The sequence below is a fragment of the Pteropus alecto genome, unplaced genomic scaffold (assembly GCF_000325575.1).
Source record: "Pteropus alecto unplaced genomic scaffold, ASM32557v1 scaffold219, whole genome shotgun sequence".
NCBI classification, from domain to species: Eukaryota; Metazoa; Chordata; class Mammalia; order Chiroptera; family Pteropodidae; genus Pteropus; species Pteropus alecto.
The window spans coordinates 1,113,750-1,139,214 of NW_006443128.1; the positions used below are offsets into that span (position 1 = coordinate 1,113,750).

Here is a 25,465-nt window from a genome sequence, read left to right on the forward strand (position 1 = left end):
ACTGACCTATTTCTTTAGGCAGTAAATTTATATGACTTATCTCTTCTGCGTGACTTCGTTTATGTGTCTGTTTATGTTGGCCAGTCTATATACTCCCAAAACACTGACCAGTAATCCTCGGCTTGGGTAGCATGTTAGAATCAAGGAGCAAGCATAAAATACAGTGGTGCCTGGGCCTCATCATGAGCTCCTGATGAAGTTGGTCTGGGTGTGGGGTTACTAAAGTGATTCTGACATGAGTCCAGGTTGAGACCACTGTCCCAGACACTTCCTTGTCCACCCCTATTGTCCTAGATTTAAATGAGTGTTAATCATTAAGAAGTGGGAATAAGGAGTCAATGTCAAGGCAATATGCTAACAATACTAGTCTCCAGCTCAGCTCCTTGGTGCCCCTGGCTTTCAAGGAAGTAGATTGCCCACATCACCCAGGGGCCTCTTTCTAGGCTGGGAATTCTAAAGAGCTCCAGGAAGAATAAGCGGCCTCAATGGAAAGATGCCAACAAATCCTACAAAAAGATTTCTACCTGAATGTGTCCATCAGATTACATCATCACTGAGGCTTAATGCCCAAGAGTCAGGGGACCCTGTGGCCTGGGAGAACTCTTCCCCACTTGTACTTACAGAGATGGGTGGGGAGGGAGCCTTGCCTTAGAATTGGATCCCAGGAGAGGAAAACATCCTAATTTCAAAATTTGAGCTGTTGCTTTTGGCCACTAATTGATAGAGACCAGAACAGATTGCCAGGCAGGAGTTTCTGATATGCACACCTAGAGGGTAGATTTGGAGTGGAAGTGAGATCTGGGGCTGAAGGCCCAGAGATAGATGTCCCATTGATGGGATGATGGAGGGAGAGAGACAAGAGTGGCTACATTAAGGAAGGGAGTGGGGGTGAGATTAAGAATTTGGGGAAAGAAGAATATTAGCACAAGTGAATAGGAGAATAGATCTGCCCTTGCAGTCCCTGAGGGAGGATTGGGGGATAGCTGGTTGCCCCAAAGGAAGGATGGGTTTTCAACAATAAGGTTGGAGAGATCGAGGTACCCAGGCATCCTTTACCCATTGTGAAGGCCATCTAAGGGCCTGGAGGGTGAATGGGTATAGCCAGGTGCTTGCTTCCTGCCCCATCTCTCACTCCATCTCAGAGGAGCAGGACCTAGAGGGCTGTGTCCAGAGAACACTTGAAGATTGCTCCTGGCCAGGTGTCATACTGCCTTCTTCAAATGTGGTCTTCACAGGAAGTGTGTCGTCTCATTTTGGGGGTGGAGGTGGCCTCTAGGGACAGTCAGCGCAAAGGCCTGCAGGTGAGAAGGCCATGAGAGCCTGCAGATCCCAGTGAGTGGTGCATAATGGCTAGACAGGAGTTTCTGGGATAGAGCCTATGAGGGCATGAGGGAGCAGGAGAGAAGGCTGGCAGGAGGCAGAGGAGCTCATCATAGTTCCTGGTTGCTGAAGGTGGGGATACTGTGGCTCAGTCCTGGAGGGGTCGACAGATGAGCAGACTGAATTGACTGGCCAGTGACAGTGACCAGGGACACTGGAGACACCATCTCTGAAAGTGTAGGGAGGCTCCAGACCCTCAGGAAGTGCCTCTCCAGTTCAAGTAGTCTGGCTGACACTAAACAGAGCGTGTTCTTATTTTCTGCCTGTGGGTCATACTGATTTTCCCTCTGTTTCCCTCACAGATCCGGACAAAGGACAGGATCTTTGACAGCATCAGCCACCTCATCAACCACCATCTGGAGAATAGCTTACCCATCGTCTCCGCTGGAAGCGAGCTCTGCCTCCAGCAGCCGGTAGAGAGGAACCTGTGACCAGCCAGCTGCCCTTTCTTGACACTGCACCTGTCATCAAGAGGACTCGGTTCTTCCCAGTAGATGGGTATTGGGCTACGGGAATTCGGGCAGCTGCCCGCAGGCTCAGAGCCTTGTTCCAAAGCCCCAGGAGGAAGGCTTCTGTAAAGTGCAGGTTTCACAAACTTGTTCTGATTTCTCATGTGCATAGTAAAGGTGTACATACCTATACATCCTGTACAAATAATCTCTTTATATTTCTATTTTTTAAGACTAAGAAAGATGTAAGACTGATGTTCTGTGCTGTATGTTTTTAATGAAAAAAAGTTCGACTGTAGTTGTCTGGGCAAAAATCTAATTCAACTGACCCATTCCACTGGGAAAGTCCACCTGTAAGGCTTTACCTGCAGTTTACCTAATAAGCACAATATGGAGAGCAGAGGCAAGCAGTAGTATCAGTAGTGAGACTGTAATAGAATCAGGTAAGATGCTACCCAAAGAGGCCTACCTCTGCACGTAAAGCACTCTGATGTGCTGGTTCTGATGACTGTCCCTCCTTTTCTGAGATGCTTCCTGGGCTGTTGGCATTACACCTGTGTGCATGGGGTGTTGAGCATCAGATGGATTCTGCAGTTTCACTAAGGAGCAGGCATCCCTCCAGCTGTTTTGCATCATGCTGAGCATAGGAATGCTGTCTGCCTTGACCCTGGTTGTCCAGGGGTTCTTGGGGATTCATTTTAGTGCCAAATATGGCACCAAATGAGCCTCCCTAATGAATATCTTGACTGGCAAGTGCTTGCCTTGTTTTTTTCTGTACATTGACAAAATGAGCAAGTGTGGAGGGGTAATTAGGGCAAAGTCTTGGTTTGCATGTCTTTCTGGCCGACCAGTTGATTTCAGACTGACAGATTTTAGCTGTCAGTAAAATTGCCTCCTCTCTTATATTCAGGAGAGAAGAAAAAGCATCTGTATGAGTTGTGCTGAAGACAGTAAGAACGTGTATGCTCAGAGTTCTGTCCTGGAGACATTGGCATCAGTCCTTCCCCCTGAGTTGAACTTTGCCTACAGTTTTGAGAATCAATATGAGTTTCTGCTTCTGGGGCAATTAGTGGGTAAAGTGACTGGTTGTCTCTCCTACAAGTTTCCCAATTGCTCCATGAAAAGTGTGTGCGCCCCATGTAATGCTGAGTGTTGGCTCCTTTTTTCGAGATAAAACACTGTGATTCCTGCTAGGTCATTTGGTGTTGGGAAGTTGACAGTGTTTGTGACTTTTAAAATTTATGTGAGTTGAGATTACTTTGTGGTTTAACAGATGTTGTCTTTTAAAAGATTGAAAGATTCATTTGTGTGTTGGCACCTTCTCACCAGTGCTGCAATACTGGCTTCTTTCCCAGTGATATCCTATAGCATACGCACCCCCGTGATCAGTGCAACAGAAAGATGCTCCACACACACTTGGAGTTGGATAGTAATAACTCTGATGTTTCAGGAATGAGGATTTAAAGATAGATTTTTAAAATTCTAATGAGTGCTAATTCTGCAACGTTCTAATGCTGAGTGTGAGAACACCATTTCTACTTTTGGCGGAGTGGCCAGGATGGGGGAGTGGGATAGAGCTGACGGGCGAAGAAGGATCGGGGCAGGTCCACGACTTCGTATATAGCCTTCTTTGGAGTTTTTGCTCTTTGAGAGGGTCCAGTGAATCCAAGGTGACAGTGGCTTCAATCTTCTAGAATGTTCTGCAGTGGTTTGGAACTAATCTGGACCATCCTGCTGCTTCCTGGAATGGTTCTGGTTTTAGGGGCAGCGTGGATACCTTGCTCCAAGTTATCTAGAAGCAATGGAGTTGAATGGGGATCAGGGAAGCAGCTGGCTCCACCTCCTGCCCTGCAGACTTCGCAGTGGCTGTGAGAACTGCCCCAACTCATCTCCTGGAGGCCTGCAGCCCCACAGACACACAGAAACATCTGACTTCTCTGTGTGTGGGTGTACATACATATAAAAACAGATAAAATGGCTTTTCCTTCCACAGTCTTACATGCCCCACTTGTAAGGCCAAAATTCCAATGTGAAGGGGCAAGAGCAGGCAGAAAAAGAGAGTTAAGAGCTGCGAGCACCTGAATATGTTACCTGCCCTATTTTTCCTCTTGGGAACATAAGAAATGATGACCTGCAGTTTGAGTAGCAATCTGCTTTGAAGTCAGTATTTATCTTAATGGTGATAAGTGATATAGATCATGATTTTTTTGCATAAGAATCAATTTAGAAAATTACAAGTGTTGGGAGGATAAAATTTTGTTTCCATATTAATTCGAAAAATTCATTCTTTAAGCTCAGATTATAAGATTGTTTACAGTGGAAAAGAGCCACTGGGAAAAATTGGCACTTTGTAGCTATTGGAGCAGATTCGAGACAGCAGATGGCAGTGGTTTTCTTATCTTTGTTCCCTCCATTTGTGAATCATGTGAGAGCAAACATGAGTCATCTCATCTCTTCCTTCACGCTCCAAGTGAGGAGCATCACTGTGAGCCTCAATCATAGACAGGGAAACTGAGGCTCCGGAGGCCACGCAGTAGGCAGGCAGGAGAGCTGCTCCAATCACCCTGTGTTTCTTGAGCTCTGCTGAGCTTTAAGGTCAGGATTTGGAGGCAGAAGTGACGGGGCCTCCTCTTTGGCCAGATTGGGGCCTTCCTCCCACAGTTTCTCCAACTGTGTCTCTGCCTGGGCAGGGCTGGGCTCTTGAAGTGAAGAGGCTGGCAGAGCAGCACTAGGCCGAGTGCTCCAAGGCCTCCAACTGCCGGGGGATGTATGCTGCGCCCCTACAGAGCCACCTGGGCCCACGGAATGCTCCAGGGTTACTGCCCCTCTCACGGGTCCCTGTCTGCTCGACCCAGGCTGTGAGTGCAGAGCGGGTCTAGCAATCCTAAAATGGCCCTGTTGAGTGGCACTGGAGGCCCCTATCTACCGTCCATCCTACTTGCACCATCCTGTTTGAATTAGCTATGTTTCAAATGACATTCTGGTCCTGCTGAGAGCCTGTGGAGCCTCTTATGAGGCCGTTCAACCCTATTTTAAGTCAGTTTTGAAGCTTGACTCCCAAGGAGACCCTGAACGGCTCAGTGAACAGCCCGATAAACAGGCATCAGGACAACAAATCCCGGTCTATATCCTGTGCTTAAGCTACCACTTCTGGCCTTTTTTTTATTTGAGAGGCCAAAGGACCAGTCCTCATGTTTCATCTGAGCAATGATTCTGTTTAAGGTTGTCTCAGCTGTTGGGGTAATTGGACAAAGACGCAATTACAGCATATATGGTGTCCTGAGGGTCTCCTGGTGGAGAAGAACACTACTGATAATTTCTAATGAGGACAGAAAATGACATGCTACGTGAGAAGGAAAAGGCCTGTGGAAGGAAGGGCATGCCTGGGGGAAGGAAAGGGGACAGAGCAACACTTTGTGTGGTCCCCAAAAGGACCCCCGGGCTCAGGGACACTGCCAACACGTGTCTCCTAACTCCATGGCTTTCCGGGGCTCCTAAAGAAGCCCGTACTCCTGAAGTGGAGTTTTCTCTTCAGGTAGATTCGGATGCCTGGATGGCTCCTTTATATAAGTAAGGCTTTAAAACTAATGTTCCTAGCCTTATTTCCCTGAATCAGTCACCACATGAGGGCCAGTCACACATTTCCTTGGATCATAGGCTCCCTGGGCAGTGTCAGCAGTGGTGGACACCTCTGTCCAGCCTCTGCTCTGGCACACACAAAGCCATGTGGCCTGGTGCTAGTTGCTGGATTTCTCTGAGCTGTGGCTCACCACCTGCGCCACAGGGGTGTGCAGTCCCCACTGTGTGGTCTGTGCGGGTGGTGAATATGTGTCAGCACGAAGGACAATTGTTTCCTTAGATGCTTCACACAAAACTGCATCATTTCTATCTCGTTGGCCAAGTGTGTACAGATGCCACACCTGCCTTCCTGTGAATGGTGACCACCTGACTGGAAATAGGAAGGAGAATTGTGGACAGACTGCAAATAAGTAACTATGGGATGCAGACAAATCTTGGCCTTGGGTTTCAGAATTATACTCTGGTTCTGTAGTGAAACTTCTGAAATTGGTCCTGAGAAAGAGAAGTTGAAAAACTACTTTACTGGAATGTGTTGCAAACCTGGTACTGTTGCTGCTCCACAGAGGACAATGAGCAAGAGAGAGTCAAGGGATAATGCAGCTGGAGGAAACTGTTTTTCAGTGAGGAAACTGGAGCGAGGTGACTTGCCAGAGGGTGGTCAGTGGCCGAATGTAGGACAGACAGTAGGACTTAGTACGGTCCTTTAGGACTTGTGCCTAAAGCTCTCCTCAATGGAAATAGCAAGTAGTTCTTCCCTCCTTAGCTTTGCACTTAATCATCCTTTCCTCAAAATGCATAAAAGCGTGAATCACTCACACGGATGATGAGAAAGTGTTTCTATCCCTTCGTATAGTCTGGGGTCCTTCAGAAGCAGACCCTGAGAGAGGATCTGTGTGTATGTGGGGCAGGAAAGGAAGCTGATGAGGCGAATATGATCAGGCAAGTCACCAGGATTTGGATAACTAATCTCACTGGGGACTGCGGGAGGTAGGGCTGAACACACGTCAGAGCTGACCCACCGGGGCAGGAGCTGGGCATTTACCCACCCAACCCAGCAGCGAAGGCTGTCCAGGCCAGTGCTGTACACACTTATGCATACTTCCCAAGCTGGGGAGTCTTTGGGCAGAGAGGACTAAGCAGGCTTGGGCTAAGCAGGCTTAGGGGAGAAGGCAGGCATCAGAGCCATGGGGGCCCTCCCCAGAGTTCCTGACTAGAGAAGTCTGGATGGGCCCGAGAATTTGTATTTCTGATAAATTGCGAGTGATGCTGGTGGGCAGTCTAGACTTTGAGAACCACTATCAAGTGTGAGTCGCCAGTCCTCACACTGATGACTCCCTCTTCTATGATTATATTTTCATACCAGTACGTGCCATAGACCCCAGGCCCATGCTGTGAGTTTAAAAGTGAGGATTAACAAACATTTATAACTTCATGTAATCATTGCTGGAAGATAAAATGCCATCCGCCAGCTACAATTTATTTATAATGGAGTTTATACATATTTATAAGTTTGCAAGCAACATAATGCAGTTTTAAAACTGGCACATTTTATAGCAGCCAGAAAAATTGCAACTTTATACCAGGACTTGTGAATGTCAGTCTCATATGTGTGTGTGTGTGTGTGTGTGTGTGTGTGTGTGTGTGTGCGTGCATACATACATACATACATACATACATGTACCTACACTGATTCCAACAGACGTGCATCTCTGTCTGTATGTGTGTAAACACACATACCTGTACCTGCATTGATTACAATGGATGTGTGTCTCACCGTATGTGTGCACATGAAGTATGGCTGTGTGATTTGTACCTCGGGACTCCTCCCTGGGTCTTGATATTTTAACTAACAATGACAACTAGAAGGTTAGGCAAATGTTAAGAGTTTGAAGACTGATGTGTCCTGACATCCACAGACAACTGGAGAGCCATGGGGGTCCACTTTGGGAAATGATAGAAAGACGCGAGGGATGAGGCTAGCAAGGGAAGATGAGGAAAGGAGAGGATGGTAGGGCGGAGGAGGATAAAGTAAAAAGGGGGCGGGCATACTAATCAAGTCCGGACCTACATCCTGTGTTCATCCAGCAGTGTGTGGTATGTGTGTGGGAGGCCAGCAAGGATGAGAAGAGTCCAGTGTGGCAGAGGCTGTCCCCATCACAGTGTGCCCAGGGTCGAGATGGGGATAGGGGAAGGGTGTGAGCATTGTCCTCTCTGGTGCAGCTGCAAACGCGGTACCGCTTGTTAGTGTTTCTCACCAGCCTTCTCTTGGCCTCATCTCTATATTAGTCACATTCGGCAGGCACTGTGCTGGGTCCCTGGAATAGAGACGTGAACGAGGGTTCTTCCTGCCTGTGGGTGTAATCCAGTGGGAAGCAAACACACACGGCATTGGCGTGACAAGCCCCACAGTGTTGTGGCTAAGTTCGGCAAGACTGTGGAGGCTGAGGCTCCTGAGTGGGTCTGAGGAATCTGAAGGCTTTGCAAACTGGAGGGCAGATGGGACGAGTGTGCTAGTGCAGGCAGACAAGGCAGAAGGCCTAGGAGGAGGCAGGACACCCTCTGCAGGCAAAATGGATGGTGTTAGCGGGGAGGCTGGAGGTGGCAGTGAGGCTGCTCTTGTCACTTCTCTTTCCTGCGTTCACAGGTGTGTCTGAATAAATGAATCCCTTAGGCTCCAAACACTGGGCTCCCTCCAGGGGGCTGGAAGAGCCAGTCTCGTGTGGGAAATGAAATCTCAAAGTTTAAGTTTCCGTCTTGTTGTATGCTGCAGGTAGGAAAATTTGCACATGAGAGTGCACGCCATGGTCCTGAGGTTTGAGGTAATTCATTCATGCTCACTTGGGACATTTCATCACAACCAGATTTTCTAACCACCAATTCGAGGGACAATTAACAAAGCAGAAATCAATGGGCAAATCCATCCTTAAACACAATTACCTTGTAACAACTATGTGTTGATTGCAAATGGAATGTTCGCTGTTCACTTGACCTTTGAATATAACTTGTTCTGGAATAAATACTATAAAATTAAGTACGTGAATGTTCTTTGTATTCAGATTTAAACAAGAATTAAATATTTGATCTTTAAATCTAAGGATTAGGAGAAACCTCTGTATAAGTTTAATGTGTAATAATAGAATATCACTTTTTTAAAAAGCATTTGGATGACAAATTATACACATTGATAAATATTATTTGAAAATTTTGTGTTTGGTTTTTCATTAACTTTTGTGAAACAAAAAAGAATTATTGTAAAGGTCTCTATATGGGTTTATTGCCAATTCACCACTTTCTACTTTGATATTGTAACGGAATGGGCCTTTGGACATCCCTGAGGAGTGGAAATACAAAGCTGATTTCAAAGTTTTCTAATCTCTGCTTTATGAAAAATGGTAACACCTTAGTTATTTGGCCAACATTTGGGAGGTTTGACAATACAGTGGGTGAAGGGGATTGGCTTAAATTTCCTCACCTTCAGTGAATCCACTTCATTCCTTTAGGAAATGATGTGGTTTCTAGTTGAGAGCCTTTGATGACACACCTGGCATGTCCTTGTGCTTCTGGGGTAGCCAAGCGGAGGGGCATCCCCAGCTGTCATCACTCTGGCCCAGGAAGGAGGTTATCACCATGCAGGCAATGCTGCACTTCTTATCATTGGTTATCGGAAACTGTGCCTTCATTTTCAGAATAGTGGTATGCGCATTTCTGATTATGTAGCAAACTCTTTGATATTTCACTTAGATACTAAAACATTTGGGTGTTGAGGTTTTGCACTCATAAACACAATTTAAAAGCATGGACTTGGTAATTTAATTAGAAGTTTTCTATAAAATACACCTTGTTACAGTTCTGTGAAAAGCTCTTTACCAGCGCAGAATCACCATGGCTCAAAGGTTGAGATAACAGCTGTTTTCTAAATTGTCCATTGTTTAAATGACTGTCAGTATAAGTCTGTGGGCAATAAAGAATATTGTGAAAAGTCTTTCATTTGGATTGTGGATATTGTTTTGACTCAAAAGAGAGGAGGGGAGGTTGAAACTTTTCCAGAGAAAGCAGATAGTCTGTCATTGTCCAAGAGACTTCTTAAAGCACAGTCACAGCAAAGCCCTGCCTGTCAGCTGAGGGTGTAAATGTAAATGGCTGCTGGGCAGAAGCATTCCTGAGGGGACTTCTGTTAATCTCTACCAAGTGGGCCTTGGGCAGAATCACAGGAGGCAGAAGGTTTGGTCCTTGGTTGTGCTGGGGAGATTTCTTCATGACTGTCACCACCAGATTAGTCATGCCAAATGCCAGCCTCTTTCTCTGTAGGGCACAGAATGGGGACATGGACACACACACACACACACACACACACACACCCCACACCAAAACCTACCATTTATAAAGGAGAAAGCTGGGGAAAGGGCCAGTTCTGGCCTCTTCTCTCCTGTTACAAATGGAACAAAACCAAGCATTGCATTTCCTCTAGCCCTACCTTGACTGCCAGGGCTCTCAATCGTCACCCTGTCAAAAGGCAGTCTGTTGACCATCCTCAAAACAATCCAACTCACTGACATTGCTGAAATAGCCCCAATCCACCAGGCTTCACCAAACACCACATATGCAAATGGGGAAGTATAGGTGGAAAGATTACCGGGGTTCCAAGAGTGGTTTAATTCCTATAGAGACACTAGTACCAGGTGAGGGGCTGGCTGCCATCTTGTACCCGACCAGGTGTGGCCTGGAGATGCACGACCCCCACATGGACTTCCAACAATGGTTTTTACGAAGGCTTTTGGTTTTATTTTTTAACAAACATATATGGGACATAGTAAAGGTTTCTAACGGAATGAGATCTAAAGCACAGCTTTTCTGTGGCTTTGAAACACTCAACTTCTAAATGATCTCCAGCTAGCTAGTTAGGAATATACACATTGGTATTAATGTTGATTATTTTTTGCACATATCAGATAACACAATTTTTTTTTGGAGTATTTTTCATTCAGATTGTTTGAACGTTTGGCGTTCTCTCACAGGGACATTGTGGTTATGGTACAAAGTGTTATTAATATTAGTGCCAGAGATCTGGGGCCCCCAGAGCAACAGAGAACTATGATATAAAGTTCTAAAGCCATGTCACTACCTACGTGAAGTACAATACCCAACATTTTGGCCCTCTGGTGCATTTTTTTTCTTAACCCAGTACCTTAATGCTTACCATTCCTAGAAATACCCTGGGTTTTCTCACGCTACTTGATAAAAGAACAAGCTTCTTTTCAGGAGTGTAAAGAAGGCAAAGAAAAATGCCACCGATGAACATCTTACAAACAGTATTTATCTCATCAGTAAAAAAGATGAGGAATCTTTGGTCAGTACATGGAGATCTCCCTGGATACACGGAACTATTCCTCAATAAGAAGAACTTTCATCAGGTAAACAGGAGTTAATTTCTCTTCAAATATGTTAACGTGCTAAGACTGCTCTTTTAGTCTTTACAGGCAACATTATTACTGAGCCTAAAAACTTCAAGGGTGTCATATATGAGGTTTTCCCAAGTAAGAATCCTTTTGAAGGTTGTTTTGTTTCTGTTTTTACAAAGAACTCAACACATCCACTGTGTGCTTATGGGAGCTCTACAGACGTGTGTGTTTCTTTTGATCAGTTTGTATTCATGTAGAACCCTTGGGGAAGATAATGCACAAAAATGCCTCTGGCGTAATCCCATTATAAGGTAAACAGAGTGATACAGCGTCGACCTATGTTGAAAAGTAAGATTACACACACTTTACGTTTCTTTGAAGAATGAACAAACCACCACATCATATTTCCTCTCCTGACAATTAAACTGATCTAATAGTGACTGTCAGGTTCAGCTTTCCAGAAGCCGTGAGATTGCTGACGGTTCCCCGCTCCTCAGCTGTGGCAACACAGGGGTTACTGACTGGGTGCTTTCCTGATACAGAATGGAACTCAATATAGGATCAAAGTGGTCTTGGAAACCTCTCCCAATTCAACGGAAATTTTCTGCTAACTGACAGCTACTTCTGGCAACTTTGGAAAGGTGAAATGAGCTGGAGGTTTGTCCCTGCTTCTTCCAAGCGAGCTCATTTCTTAGTTGGTCTGGGGCACAGGCTCCTGGAAGACCTTGGCTGACTTTTTTGTGATCTGTGGAAACCCCAGAATAATCATGTAATTTGGCTAATTTTGAGTGTGCTTAAAATTATGCAGGGACACATGACAGAAAAGAATGGGGGGGGCTCCTTGGGGGACCTATGCCTACAGAACTTGGTCATTCTTGTGAGGATTTTTCAGACACTGACCTACTCCCAGGCATGTCTCAGGGCTGTTTGGGGTCAGACCCACACATCTGGGACCAGCCTTAGACAAGGTATTTTTGAGAATTTTAGCATTCAAAACCTGCTCAACTCAAGACTTCACATCAGTCTGAGGAGACTGGAACTGGCATGTCTACCTAGTTCCCATCCATATTCTTATAGTTTGTGGTTCAGTCAAAACATGCTTGATTACTGCTAACATAACTGTGCCACATACTGCAGCTTATGCACATGCCAATGGCAGACATCTGAAATACAAGTGCAATGTAGCATAGAAATGACAGAATACACAAGCATCCATTCTTGGCACAGTCAGTACAGTGTGGTTACCCAAACATCATCCCGATGTCCTGGGAAACACACTGTACATTGTGTGGCCCATGGCCTCCCCTCTCCAGGAACACCAGAGAGCAGCTGTAGGATTCTGGGGAAGGCAACGATGACATCAGCAGCTTGGTACATTTGGAAGGCTCTGGAGCCTGAAACAATAAGGCACACTGTCTACACTGATATGGGTTGGCAAGTCCTTGGGTCCCAGCCTTAACAGATGGCTACATTGGGCAGGCTGTTGGCAAAATAGATTTCCCGAGTCTCAGCTCTGGCAGAGCTCCATGGTGAGATAAGCAATAAATAAGCACATGGCCTCTTGCCTGGGTGCCACTTCTGCCACAGAGATGTAGGGATCCCATGCTCCTTGAGGCCAGGCCCTCACTTGCAGAGGATCCCGTTCTGCAAAGCTTTGTTTTTGTCAGTTATGCAAGGTGAGGTGACTGTTTGGGGGATGTCTTCCTTGCTCTTTGGGGAGGGGCTGCTGTTGTTGCTACCACTGGATTTGCTTCTGCTTGGATCGAGAGCAGGCTGGTTGGGCGAGGAACGGGTGCCTTGTGCCCTGTCCAGGCAGTTGCAGGCCAGCCGGAAGAAGGCCCGCCGCATCTCCTTGCTGGCCAGAGTGTAGATGATGGGGTTCATGGCGGAGTTGAGCACCGCCAACACAATGAACCATTGGGCCTTGAACAGGACAGCGCACTCCTTTGCTTTGCAGGCAACATCCACGAGGAAGAGGATGAAGAGCGGGGACCAGCAGGCAATGAACACGCTCACCACGATCACGACGGTCCGCAGAAGGGCCATGGATCGCTCCGAGTTTTGGGGGCTGGCCACCCTGCGGCTGCTGGACTTTACCAGGCAGTAGATGCGCGTGTATAGGATCACAATGGCCACCAGAATGGCCATGAAGATGCTAATGCAGAATGCGATGTACTTTTTGGAATAGAGGGGTAAGATGGTAGAGCAGTCGGGCAGGTTGTGCAGGCAGTTCCAGCCCAGAATGGGTAAGGCGCCCAGAGAGAATGCTATGAGCCAGCACATCCCAATCAGAAGGAAGACACGGTGCTTCTTGTTGGCGTCATATGGTCTCATTTTGATCATGGTCAAGTGCCGCTCAATGGCGATGGCCAGTAAGCTACAGGTAGATGCCCCAAGGGCCACAAACATGCTGCCTTCCCGCAGGAACCAGACTGTCGGAGACAGGCTCAGTGTCTTCTTGCCTGACATCAGAATGTTGACCTTATAGGCAACACCAGCCAGCAGGTCACAGAGAGCCAGGTTGCCAATGAAAAAGTACATGCGGTTGTGAAATTTATTGTTTTTCCAGATAGCAATCAGAACCATCAGGTTCTCTAGGACAATAAAGCTGCAGATGACCAAGAACAGCACAGTGGTGAGGATGCTGCCCTCGCGGCCCGCCAGCTTGCCCACGTAGTTGTAATGTTCGTGCAGAGTCTCATTCCCAGGGAAGGGTCTGAGGTGAGGTGTGAGGACTCTGGCCATCACTTGGAATTCACGGACGGTCAGCTCCAAATCCACCAGGGGGCGCCCTGGGAACGTCCATTTCCAGGAAAAATAAAGACTGGCTCAGGCTTCAGCAGTGATGATCCCTGCCAGATACCAGTTTGAGTGTGAAGAATGGGCTCCTGCAAAAAGATAAAGGAGGTTGTGATAAGGTCATACCACCTAAGAGCGAAGGTGGCAGCAAAGCTGGAGAAATGCACAAAAAATGCTGAAGTACTTGGACAACTGGTCTTTATAGCCTCAGAGAGAGCCTCTCAACACAGTCCAAGACCCAAAGTGCTTGAGGACCTGGGGGGCAATTTGGCGTCTGCAGGTACTGTGGAGGGAAGTTCGGCTCAGGGGCACCACCATCATTGGTCATTCATTCCTGACGTGCAGAACCAAATAAAACTACCATCTGCAACTCTCAAGGCACTTACTGTTAATTCTCGTCTTTGGCGTGGGAGCTGGTAAACCATTATTTTCAGTTACCAAGAGCAACTGAGGATCATCTCAAGTCAAAAAAAAAAAAAAACATCTTTGGCATGGGAGCTAGTAAACCATTATTCTCGGATACCAAGAGCAACTGAGGATCACCTCAAGTCAAAAAAAAAAAAATAGGATAGACTCTGGAAGGTGCCCACCTGGTTTCTGAAAGCTCTCTAGTGAGTTCTGGAATGACATCATGGGATGAACCCATACTTCCCAGACGGCCTCCCCTGCAACCAGGGCCAAGCACAGAAACCAGATCCAGATGGCCAATAGGTCTGCCAAGCAGAGAGCCCTGAGACCGGACCATGTGGTCACCGAAGGAAGAACTGTGTAAGAATATCTATGCCCCCCTGCAGGCACTTTGCTAGTGAGCAGTTGAGTGTGGAGCTGGGAGAGGAAGGAATACAAACCTGTAAAGGTGGAATCAACTTCCATCGAAGTTAAAGTAAGAGAAAGCAAGGACTTGAAGTTTGGCATAAAAACTCAGAGGCCTGGATATCAGCTGTAACTGTCTAAGCATCCAAAACCAAACCAGTGCCTGTGAGTTGAAAGAAACAACCAACCTGAGAGCACCAGTGAGACAGTGAAGGTGGTGAACCCGGGAGCCAGGCCTGGACAGCCCTCCATTTTAACCTTTCCCCTACCAGACCCTCACACTCCCCACTCTGTCTGTGGCCTCCTGTGATGTCCACAGTGAAACAAGCCCAATTATCAAGGTAAAAGGGCTTTTGGTAGACTGACTTTATATTTAAATTATTTGAGTATTTAAATATCAAATAATTAAGATCAAATGAGGTTAATTTAAAACAGTCCATTGTGTATATCCAGTGAAGTTTTGTTTTGGTACTTTTTAATGTTTAAGTCACAACCCTAAATTTGGATTAGAGGCAAATCGACCACTCTCCAATGACATGGGGCTATGCATTTTGGTGTGTGATGGGATCTGAAGGCCTCGTCCACCCACCGAGCTCATTCCCAGGTACGAATCAAGGCCCAGACAGGCTTTAGTCCCTGGAAGGACCAGGGGTCAGGTTGGACAGCTGCTCTGTGGGGGGAGAAGCCCCTGGCCAGGGTTCCCCCAACCCGCACGAAACCCTCCAGGCAACTAACTGCTTTCCTCCCTCCCCCATCCCTCCCCACACTAGTCCCAAGTCTATTCCCGTTATTAGTCTGGGGGACTGGAGTCCTCCGAGATTGGGCAGAGGTGGCCCCATTGCTTCTTTGTGGAGACTTCTTCCAGTGTCCAAGAGCTTCAATATGCCACTTGTTCTGGAAACCCCGTAGGCTCCAGCATTTCAGTTGACACCTGTGTTCTACCTGGAACTGCTCCTGACCTTTCTTCCCTGGCTCTTCTGTGATAGCTGTCTGAGGTTATGAAGGACTTGGGAGTCAGCCTGAATGCTACAGGTGGCAGAAACCTCTTCTAACTTCAAAAGGGAACAGTAAGCAAGTTCTGAGGCCAGGCTAACAATGAAAGACTGGAGGGGGCACCTACCGAGGTCTCCCCCATCGCCGATCAGCCCTGGGCTGCCTTCCCTGATCATGGCCCATCCAAGCCCAGGGTCACCTTGCTGCCTTGGGCAGAGGGCAAGGCTGCCCCCAACCCCTAGCCCCAGCACCTCCACATACATTCGGACTGAGGCCCAGCAAGGAAAATGGGCCTTGTCTGCTGGTTTTCTCAGAGGAGACAGGGATGGATCACCCAGACGGGCATCTTTCCAACCAGCTACTTTTGCCCTTCCCCCATTTTTACTTAAATCTTGTCAGTCCTTCAAGCCTTGAGTCAAATTTTACCTCCTCTGTGACACTTTCTAGAATCAGCCCAGCCCTTGGTGACTTTTCTCAGAGGCCACATTCCACTTTTTTAAAGCAAATTGCAAGCTGTGTTTTTAAGAGTAAAAATAATAACAGCAGCTGACACCACCGGAGCCTTTTGCCTGAAGTGATTTATCTAATCCTCACACTGACTTCATGAAGTTTACAGTGTCTCTCGCAGCACCTCGTACATTAACAGGTGCCCCACAACTGTGTGTGTTCTTTATCACTGTTTCTCTATCTATTCTTTATCTGTGAGCGGTGGATGGGGAGCCCACACCCCACGTGGTCAGACACCATGCTCAGGAGAACTTGGTCCCCCGTTATCTCCCCATTACTTCCCACCTCAGGGCACAACCACTGAGCGAGCACTCAGCACTCCCCATGCGGAAGGTGCTCTTGTTCACGGAAAAGGCCCAGCACAGGGCAAAGAAGAGAAACACAGGTGCAGCTTCACCGAGAGTCATCCAGAAGCAGTGTCCTGAGGGCTGCTCTTCCCCCACAGCTGGCCAGAGGGCCCTCCATGCACCCCCCACACTAGGCCACCTGCTGCTATGTCCAGGCTGCCCCTCTGTCTACTACACCACTGTGTCTGATTTGCCTCAAAATGTCTCTTGGACATCTCCTGCATCAGGAGTTTCTGTACCAGGAACTGACGACAGGTACGTTCTTAACATGATGCGTTATGACAACCAGGGTAGTCTGAATGGTAGTAATAAACGAGTGATGTGAATTGCATGTGAATTTGCACCACAAGGAAGAAGGGGCTTCAGGAATCTGCATCGGGAAGGTTTTTGAGACCACGGTAAATCCAAAGCTTGTCTCCTATGCCTCAGTTTCCCCATGATAACTCCATGCTATTTTATGTGCCTCATGGCTCCTCCTGGACATCCGAGACCCCTTTGATTATGCCATGAAGCCTAGCTGGAAAGGATATGAGTCCCTTTAAACCTACTGGATCCGGACTTCTCCTGGAGTAAAGATCAGAGGGCAAGCAGACCAAGGGCGCCACAGACTGACATCTTTTTCTTTGTCCCCTGCACACATAGTTTTGATAAAATTGAGCAGAGTGAAAAAAACAAGCAAACAAAAACTAATAACTAGCTATAAAATAACCACAATAAAAACAGTATAGAAGAGACCCATCAAAACTGTGAATCCTGAGGATGAACATTTTTTCTCATTAATGCTTGATTTATCATTTCCTTTAATTAAATATTCATTACTCAAGGAGCATATTTTTTCAGAACATTTTTTTTGTTTTTGTTGTTAAATGTGAGTCTCCACATTTTGTGTAGCTGGAAGATATCCAGTTCTCTTTGAAAACTAAAAGCGTATTTTCTTCGGATTATCGACATTAGAAATTAGAATCATCCCAAGAGTCAAGTGCTGGCTAAAGGCCAGAGTGATTCTGGATGCATCTGAACATTACTGTGCGTGGTCAAAAGCATCTCTGGGGAGGCCAGCTGTCTCAACCCACAGGGATGCATCCCAACCCGACACTCAAGACGCCAGCCCCTCAGGTCCCCTGGTACCCTTTCTAGTCACTGCCCACTCCCAAATGGGACCACTGTCTGGCCTTCTTCTCCTTGGGTGGAGCCTGTTTCTGACCTTCACATGAATGGAACCCTGCAGTATACAGTTGTGACTGCATCTTCCAATGTGATGCTCCTGCTGTCACGTATGCAGATGCCCTTCTTGTTGCTTCCATCAAGTGGACGGTGCATCATTCATTGTTGTTTGTGGGTGTGGGGAGGTTTCCCTGTGTTCTTAACCTAAGTGGTGTGCTAGGCATAGATGTAGATATCCTTGTTTGAGCACATGCCTATGTGACTGTGGCATCACTGATTTCATAGCGTGTTGTGTTGGTGTCTAGGTTGGGCTCCAATTTGGATGGTGTCTGCGGAGGCTTACAGGGTTCGGTCAGCATCCTGTAAATTAGTGTTTGTGCAGAGTGGGAGCTCTCACCCATAGGGTGAGATGTACACATTATAAATGCTCACATTTTATTTGAAAAGATTAGTGTCTGGGGCTGTTAGTGACACTGTCCAAGTTTGGTCACCACTTAAATTCCACCTGAACACTTAAAGCCCAATGCTGAGAAATGTGTGCCAGCTAGTCTTGTACATCCTCAGAAAGCTGGGCATATTATAGTAGATCCACGGGCACTCAAGATAGAGACAATCCTGCTCATTGGTTCTGACAGAGCTACACGCTTGCGTGGGCCTGGCTTATGTTCATCAGCAAAGCCTGGCCCCCGCAGAACCCTCTCCTTCCTGCATCTTGTGTGAAGGAAATACACTGCCCACGCCTTAGATTCACTCAACAGAGACTGATACCTAAAGGTTCTCACTTTATCCTCATAAGCTGGGATCTGTGAGTCCATTTCAAGGTGTTTCAACACCAGTGCTTTTTCTTTTTTACAGAGATGGAATAAAACACCTTCTAGAAGGTAGTTCCAAAGTATGTCACCCCAGCTTAGAAGGCACATCCACAGGGAGGGTGGGGGGAGGAATGGACTGCAGATGGGTTCCAGATGTGCTTTCTACATCAGCGATTCACTTTCTCTGCACATGTCAATTTGAAAAATAAACAAACTATGAAAAGGAAAATAAAAAAAGAAAGGAAAATATTTCCACAAAGTCTAAGTTCTCGTTCTCTCTCTCTCTCTAATGGCAAAAAAGAAAAGCACAGTAAGATAGTGAGAAATTTTTCCTGGTTGAACACAGGATGTAGTATTTTTAAAAGGCATCGTCTCCCAGGGAAATCAATTAGTTCATCCTCCAAACTGAATTAAAACACCAAGCATTTGCCAAAAAGCAAAATTTCTTGGAAAGCAGTATTTTTTCTTTCATTTAAAAGAATTTAGAAAGGAAATAATGAGTTTGCCATTTCATGGCCCCAGCAAAATTCCTTTGCTAATGAGTATTTTCCCTCACTTTGGATTTCTTAGGTGACCCCTTTCTGCTTTCAGGGGCAGTTCACAGCAAGAGGCTTCACACGCACACACGCATGCACACGCACACACACATGCACACACACACACACACACCCCTTCATGTGCATGCACTTTGCTCTAGGCCAATAATGGAACTCCTAGTGATAATCACTGTTATAGATGAACCTGGTGAAGATTTCACACATAAATGAACGCTTCCCTGGGCATCTAAGCTTGTCCTTGGGAAGGCAATTGTTTTTGAAGCAAGACGTCTTACCCTCTGCTTCTCAATCGAGCTTTTCAAAGTTTCTCTTCTCTGCATACTCTAAGAGCACAGTATTCAATTCCTACAGAGACTGCCACAGGATCAATGAGGGTGTGTGGAACCAAGTTCCTTGACTCAGCTAAATGCATAAGCAAATAAGAGGTATCCTGACCAAGAAGTCCTAACTATGGAGTTCCTCCCATCCCTTCCCAATGCAATGCTCTCACTCAGTGACATGACATGTGCACTACACATTGCACCTTGCAGATACCAGGTCTGCTCTCCTCATCTGCCTTCTGAATGTACACAGGAGGAAACTAAGGTTGGGGGCAGGGTGGTATCACTGGCCTTGGTTGCACAGCTTGGAAAAGACCACACTGGGCCTGTTTGTGCCCAATGCACCACTTTAGTGATAAACTCTTTTGGAAGTAACTGTCTTTCCACCTGTTCTTCACCTGTATGGTGAACAAGAGCATTCCCAGAGTGCTTTAAAGCCTAATCACCTCTAGCTACTATGCTAGCAAAATGCTAGAATGGTGGCTTTACTGAAATATATGGAAGACTCGGATGCCAGGAAAATGGAATGGCATCGTTAAGGCCAAAGAGCCTCATCAGTTGACCAGGATCCCCACTCCAGCTCAAGGTGCTGACTGGATGCCAGATTTACCCACTGGGCATCACATTCTCCACTGAGCAATCTCATCACTGATTTGACCTAACTGGCCTGTTGCCCGGGCTCTTTGAATTTCTGCGAGACACAGCTTCAATTTCTCAAAAATAGAATGATAATAAGACAAAAAAAGGCAACGCTATGTCCAGTGTCTGTAACAACAATAACTGAAATATATTATTAACTGACACTAGATAGGATTTCACTCAGTTTATCATATTATCTCCAAAAGCTATGGAAAATCTCCTAAGACAATTAGTTATGTCAACAGAAAATGTATGGCAAAGAAATAATATGAAATAACTCCAGAACTGATAAGAAAGGAATTATGAAGCCAAAGGTGAAAAAATGGGCTCCTGCAGGCCACAGTACTATGGTTAGGTTCTGGCTCATGTGGCTGACTGCCTGAAGGTGCCTTGCCAGCTGTGTCAGTACTCAAGTCATAGTCCTGGCATAAAAAATGGAGCTCTACAAGACTTTTTTTTTTTTTTTTTAAGATGGTGGCATGCTCATTGTTTGGTAATAAAAATATACGCATCTTTAGGAGATAGAAGAGATACCATGGAATCAAAAGTGTGTGATAATTTCCACAGAAAGAAAAATCAGTCCTTGAATATTCAGAAATAAAGCCCATGTGTAAGCCCCCTTCTAAAGGAGACATGAGTTTTTACTATCCACACGACAGAAAATTAGGAGATTCATGCACTTAAGGAAATCCACAAATATAAAGGGGGAAAGCAGAATTTTCAAAGATGAAAACTGGATGAACAATCATTGGTTCTATATCTTTAGGGGCAGCTCTTAAGGGCTGACCTTGCATTTTACATCTCTGGTGTCAGGTAACAAGAGTAGCTGGACAGCAGGCCCAAAGTAAACATTTGCTGACTGAGAAAACCCAATATGTGACTCTTCTATGGCCACAAAATTATTCATACTGGAATTGAACTCTGCATCAATTAAGTGAGAAATTGTACAGATCCAGACAGTTCCAGAACTGAGTAACACACACACACACACACACACACACACACACACACACACACACACACACAGAACCCCATCACCACCACTGCCATTACCACCACTACCACCTCCTACACCAACACCAGCCACCCGCATGGCCATCCTTAGTCATAAACCCACAGAACCTAATCCTTCCCTTGTGCTTTCTAGTAATTATATTTTTCTTAATCATGGCTGCAGGATTTTCATCAATGAAAATAAATGCTGAGAAGGTAAACTATGAACATGTAATTAATTACATACGATGTCTGCATCCTCTGATGTCCAGAGGAGAAATTCCTAATTCCAGAAGTACTCAGAGCTCCAGCTAGGGGAAAGTACTATTTGCAGGGTGGATGTCCATTTTTGAAATAATTTTCCAGAAAAGCCTTCAGTTCATGTTGCTGCTCTTTCTTTGTCCTTAAAACAGTGTGTTCTTTTTAAAAATCTAAGGAGAAGTCTCTCTAAATATAAAAACACCGCAAAGAAATATGTCATTGGGAGTGCCCAATGCCAGAAAGAGAGAGAAAGAGGAGAGAGAGGGGTGTGGGGAAGACCAACAATTTGGAGAAGGGTGGTTAAAAGTGGCAAATCTAGCAGGCTCCCTGCATAAAGCCAGAGAAGGACTTCTCCTGCCCCTTGTCCCAGTTTTAGCTCCATTATGAATGCAGCATACAGATTTTTCGTGGTAACATCACTGCACCGGGACTTTTCCTCCTAGCCCCAGTTCTGACAGTCTCGAATGCCTTGTTTGAGAAATATGAAGAAAAATGAAAATTTGTGGCAAACGTAACTTTAAAAAATAATTTTCCCAGGAGAATGACCATGACCACACAGTCCCAGAGTCCCCAGGTTCTCATTCTGGGAGGGCGCCTAACTTTTTAATTGTCCAAGTTAAACGACGGATGGAACTTTTCCATGAAGAGCTACCTCTCTTTCATACAGGTTATTGAGAAGCAGCTGGGTTTAAGTGCTCCGACTGCGGTTAAAAGGGAAGCAAGCACCCCTCCCCCTGCCGCGGCTTGGTCACCGGAATGGATGGCTTGGGGGAGGGGGTGACGTTGATGTGAGATTCTGCCGGGGATCTGCTGGAATTTCGTGAGAAAAGTGGGCCTGGCTGCTCCCACCCACCCCGCGGCCGCTCACCTTGTCCCGCCGGCTCGCCTCCGTCTGGGAAGGGGACTTGGGCCACTGGCATCCCGGCGTCGGTTGCTCCGCTCAGATGCGAGCTGGGCGGGGACACCAGGATAGTTTGGGGGTTCGAGGGGTTGTACCAGGGTCTGCGGATCTCGCTTGGGCTCGTCCTGCCTCCACGTTCAGCTCCAGGTGCCTGTCGGGTGTCCCTGGACCAGCTTCCTCAGCCTCTACTAGCGCGCGCTGGGGTGCAAACTTTTCCAGCGGCCCGGGGGGCGGGGCCCGCTCTCCGCCTCCAGTCCCCACTCCCCGTCCCCTCCCTCACCTCCACCTCCCTGCACTGTTCCCAACTTCCCCGCCCCCAGTCCCTATCTCCCCATCCCCCACACTCCCATCAGCCTGCATCTTGTCTTCATCTCCCCACCACCCGGCGCTGCGTCCCCAAATTCCAATCCCCGTCTCTATCTCCCCACATCGCTGTCGCCCCCATATCCCCGGCTTCCCGCCTTAAGCCTTCCGCCCCCATCTCCCGCCGCTCCTGCCTCCCGAACTCCACCTCTCCTCGCCCTGCGCCCCGCCTCGCAGTGCCCTAGGGGTCGACTCGCCCCTCTGCGCTTACCCGAGTTCAGGCTTCAGACCTTGCGCCCATTGAGTGAGCTTCAGGCGCCGACCCTGGGACCCCATGACCCAGCGGGGACGGGTCCGAACCGGGTCGGGGACTGGGCTTGGGCAGGGCGCGCTGATGGCGAGAGTTTGGGATGATTATTACTATTAAGATCGTTATTATCACTGTGATCATAATCATTTCCGTTTGAAACTGACTGACCCCGGCTTGCAGGAGTAGCGCCTGCAGACCGGGCCTCGTGGCCGCCGCGTCCAAACCTCGGATGCAGGGACCCGCTACCCTGGGCGCTAGCGCTGGGGACCCCCGACCCCACCCTGGGCTGGAGAGTCGCACCGCGAGCGAAATTGCTGCGGCGGATGTCAGCGATCCCTCCGCCCCGCGCACGGATTCGCCCCTTTGTGATTTAGTAAGATGCTCCATGTGAAGCACTTCTGAAAGAAGCACCCCCGGGGAGGCGATTTCCAAATCTTCTATTGGAAACGGAAAGTGAAGGCCTTGGAATGAAAGAACACAGCAGCGACCCTAGAGCTTCTGAGGGAGGGAGAAAGAAAGAGAAAGGAAGAAAAAGAGATAGGCAAGAAAAAGGAACCAGGAGGCCCGTTATCGAAAGCAAGGCTGTACATTCTTGAGCAGATGAGATTGGAGCCGCTGGTGGGGAATCTTGGGGAAGGGTCTCCCTCAGATACCTGTACCTGACGTGCTCTCCTGCCTCCAGAGGAGAACCCCGGGGCTGCCTTATCCTAGAGCTGGAAGCGAATGCTTATTTGGGATGGGATGGAGCCCTAATGAGCACCTGTCATAATGTAACATAGTAAGGCTGCTGGCCTTCTCTGTTGTTCCCTGTAGAGAAACCCAGGCTCTGGCAACATTGGGCGAGCGATGGGAGGCGCTGCAGAGCTCTGGCCAGCCCTTGGAGCTCAGTGGAGGGCCGGTGCTGCCTGTCCATGTTTCTACTTAATACAATCGGCCTGCGCTACTGTGAGTCACCGCAACAACTGACCTTCCAAACTCAGTGTCTTGTGCAAGTTCTGAGAAGCCATTTTAGTGCCGAATTGCAAGTGAGACCGAATGTGCCTCCATTTTCCACTCCTACAGCATCAAGTCAAGAAAAGGAGAGAAGGGACTGTGCTTCTTGGGCCACTTGCCATCACCAGGGCAACAAGACTGAGCACTAGCCACTACGGAGTCTACGGACTGCAGAAGCCCTAACAAACAATGCGGCTCCTTACTGCAGGTGTCCCAAAGGAGATACAGGATTTGACATACAGTGGCATACTTGAAACTCTTCTTTTGACAAGGCTCCTTTACCCCAAAGATTCCCAGTCTTAGGTAGTTCTCCCCACACAGTCTGGTTCTCTCACAGACCCAGTGTCCCACCCCCATTCACTCCCTGCTCCCTGGCCATGAAGGTCAGACACTGGACCCTGGCCGGGGGCGGTGGGAGCGGGGCGGTCCTCCATTCTCCCGCACAGCCCCTAGAGGCCAAATTCTGTTACTACTTCTTAGGAGAAAACCAGCTTCCCTGAGTCTGGCAATAAAAGTCTCCCCCTCTGCACCCCTGGTTAACAGAACAATGCCAGCTCATAAATCTAGACAAAATGAAAGAATTAGCAGTTCCCCTCCTGCAGCTCTAGAGGAAATAATTGAGTGGGACAAAGCGATTTAATGCACTCAGAGATGAAAGTGTGGAGAACTGGCTAACCACACAGTGCTACCTGGAGAAGGAAAACATTTTTCATTCTCAGTGAGGACACCTGGCTGCCAGCACCTTTACAGGATCAAGCTTAGTGTCATGCATACACGATCAACCTGACAGCATGAGATGCTGCAGTATCTAGCACGCAACAACGCTGATGCTGTATTCTCATTAAAAATGCTTAACTTGAATCAAAGGTCAAGCCCAGATCCTGCACTTCCAGTTTACCGGATGAAACAAGGATAAAGCAACAAGGTAAATTACACAAGGGAGTAGCAATGAGACAAGTCCAGAGAGTGATGTTCTATAGTTGATAGGCCTGGTCTCCTCCAAAAGTCAAAGTCAGCAAAAGGGTGAGAATGTTTCGAGTACAAAAACAGCTAAAAACACGCAGCATTCATAACAACAAGTATGGACCCTGATAGACTCCTAGGTCAACTGACCAGCATGAAAGACAATTTAGAGGGGATTTCACTACGTGGAGTATTGAATGGTATTATAAAATTATTGTTAATGTTATTAGGTGTAATAACAGCACAGTGCTTCTCTAGGAGAATGTCCTTATTTTGAGGACATTCTTACTGAACTGTTAAATGGTGAAATGTGTTTATGTCTGAAAGTTATGTTTAAATGACTTTAAAACCAATGTATATACATAAAGCAGATATGACAAAATGTTAGCAATTATTGGATCTAAGTGGTGGATGGGAGAGTTGTACAATGTGTTCCCCTTATGTATTTGAAATAATTCCATAATTAAAGTTAGAGAAAAATAAAATGTCAGGTACTAAATAATTTTAAAATTGCTTCATGCTCCGGCTATCAAATCAAATCTAGGTTTACGGGAATAAAATAAAGATAGTATGATTTATATTTCTATACTTTTGAAAACCAACCACACGACACCAAACTTGAATGTCATTTGAACAAACATATTGCATCTTTATTTATAATTTAAAAAAAAGAAACACATTCACTTTCCCAACACATTATTGCCTGCAGCCTGGCAAGCAGGTGCAGTGTAGCTTCAAAGACATTCAGTTGTAAGACTCTAGACCACAGAGAAACCTTTTCCAGCAAAGCTAAGGCATTGCAGGAGCTGAATAGCTGGGAAGACCAGACCTTTGCATCATTAAATGCACCTCCTTTCTCCTTCTCTTTCCTCCTAGCCTCTGCCTCCTGCATCCCAGGATGCTTTTTGCAGTCCTTAGGTCAGAATTAATCTGCCCTGTGCCAGTTCTTTTCACATTTTGTATTTTGTAAGGGTATTTATAAT

The 25,465-nt window shown here is 46.8% G+C and overlaps 2 protein-coding genes across 2 annotated transcripts in view; one reads left to right on the top strand and one right to left on the bottom strand.

Annotated features, from left to right (window-relative positions):
• Nucleotides 1-9,390, top strand: part of SHC3 (SHC adaptor protein 3) — a gene marked incomplete at its 5' end in the record, with an annotated part of 154,034 nt that extends 144,644 nt beyond the window's left edge. The window contains one exon of the mRNA XM_025040786.1: nucleotides 1,683-9,390. Within this exon, the coding sequence (XP_024896554.1) occupies nucleotides 1,683-1,811 (129 nt within the window). The remainder of the gene's footprint in view (nucleotides 1-1,682) is intronic.
• Nucleotides 9,391-9,506: 116 nt separating this feature from the next.
• S1PR3 (sphingosine-1-phosphate receptor 3) lies at nucleotides 9,507-22,618 on the bottom strand. The gene is made up of 3 exons (XM_006923411.3): nucleotides 22,488-22,618; nucleotides 21,881-21,963; nucleotides 9,507-13,695 (listed from the first exon to the last, which is right to left on the bottom strand). The coding sequence occupies exon 3, from the start codon at nucleotides 13,550-13,552 to the stop codon at nucleotides 12,431-12,433; it is 1,122 nt and encodes a 373-aa protein (XP_006923473.1). The 5' UTR covers nucleotides 13,553-13,695; nucleotides 21,881-21,963; nucleotides 22,488-22,618; the 3' UTR covers nucleotides 9,507-12,430.
• Nucleotides 22,619-25,465: the final 2,847 nt, after the last annotated feature.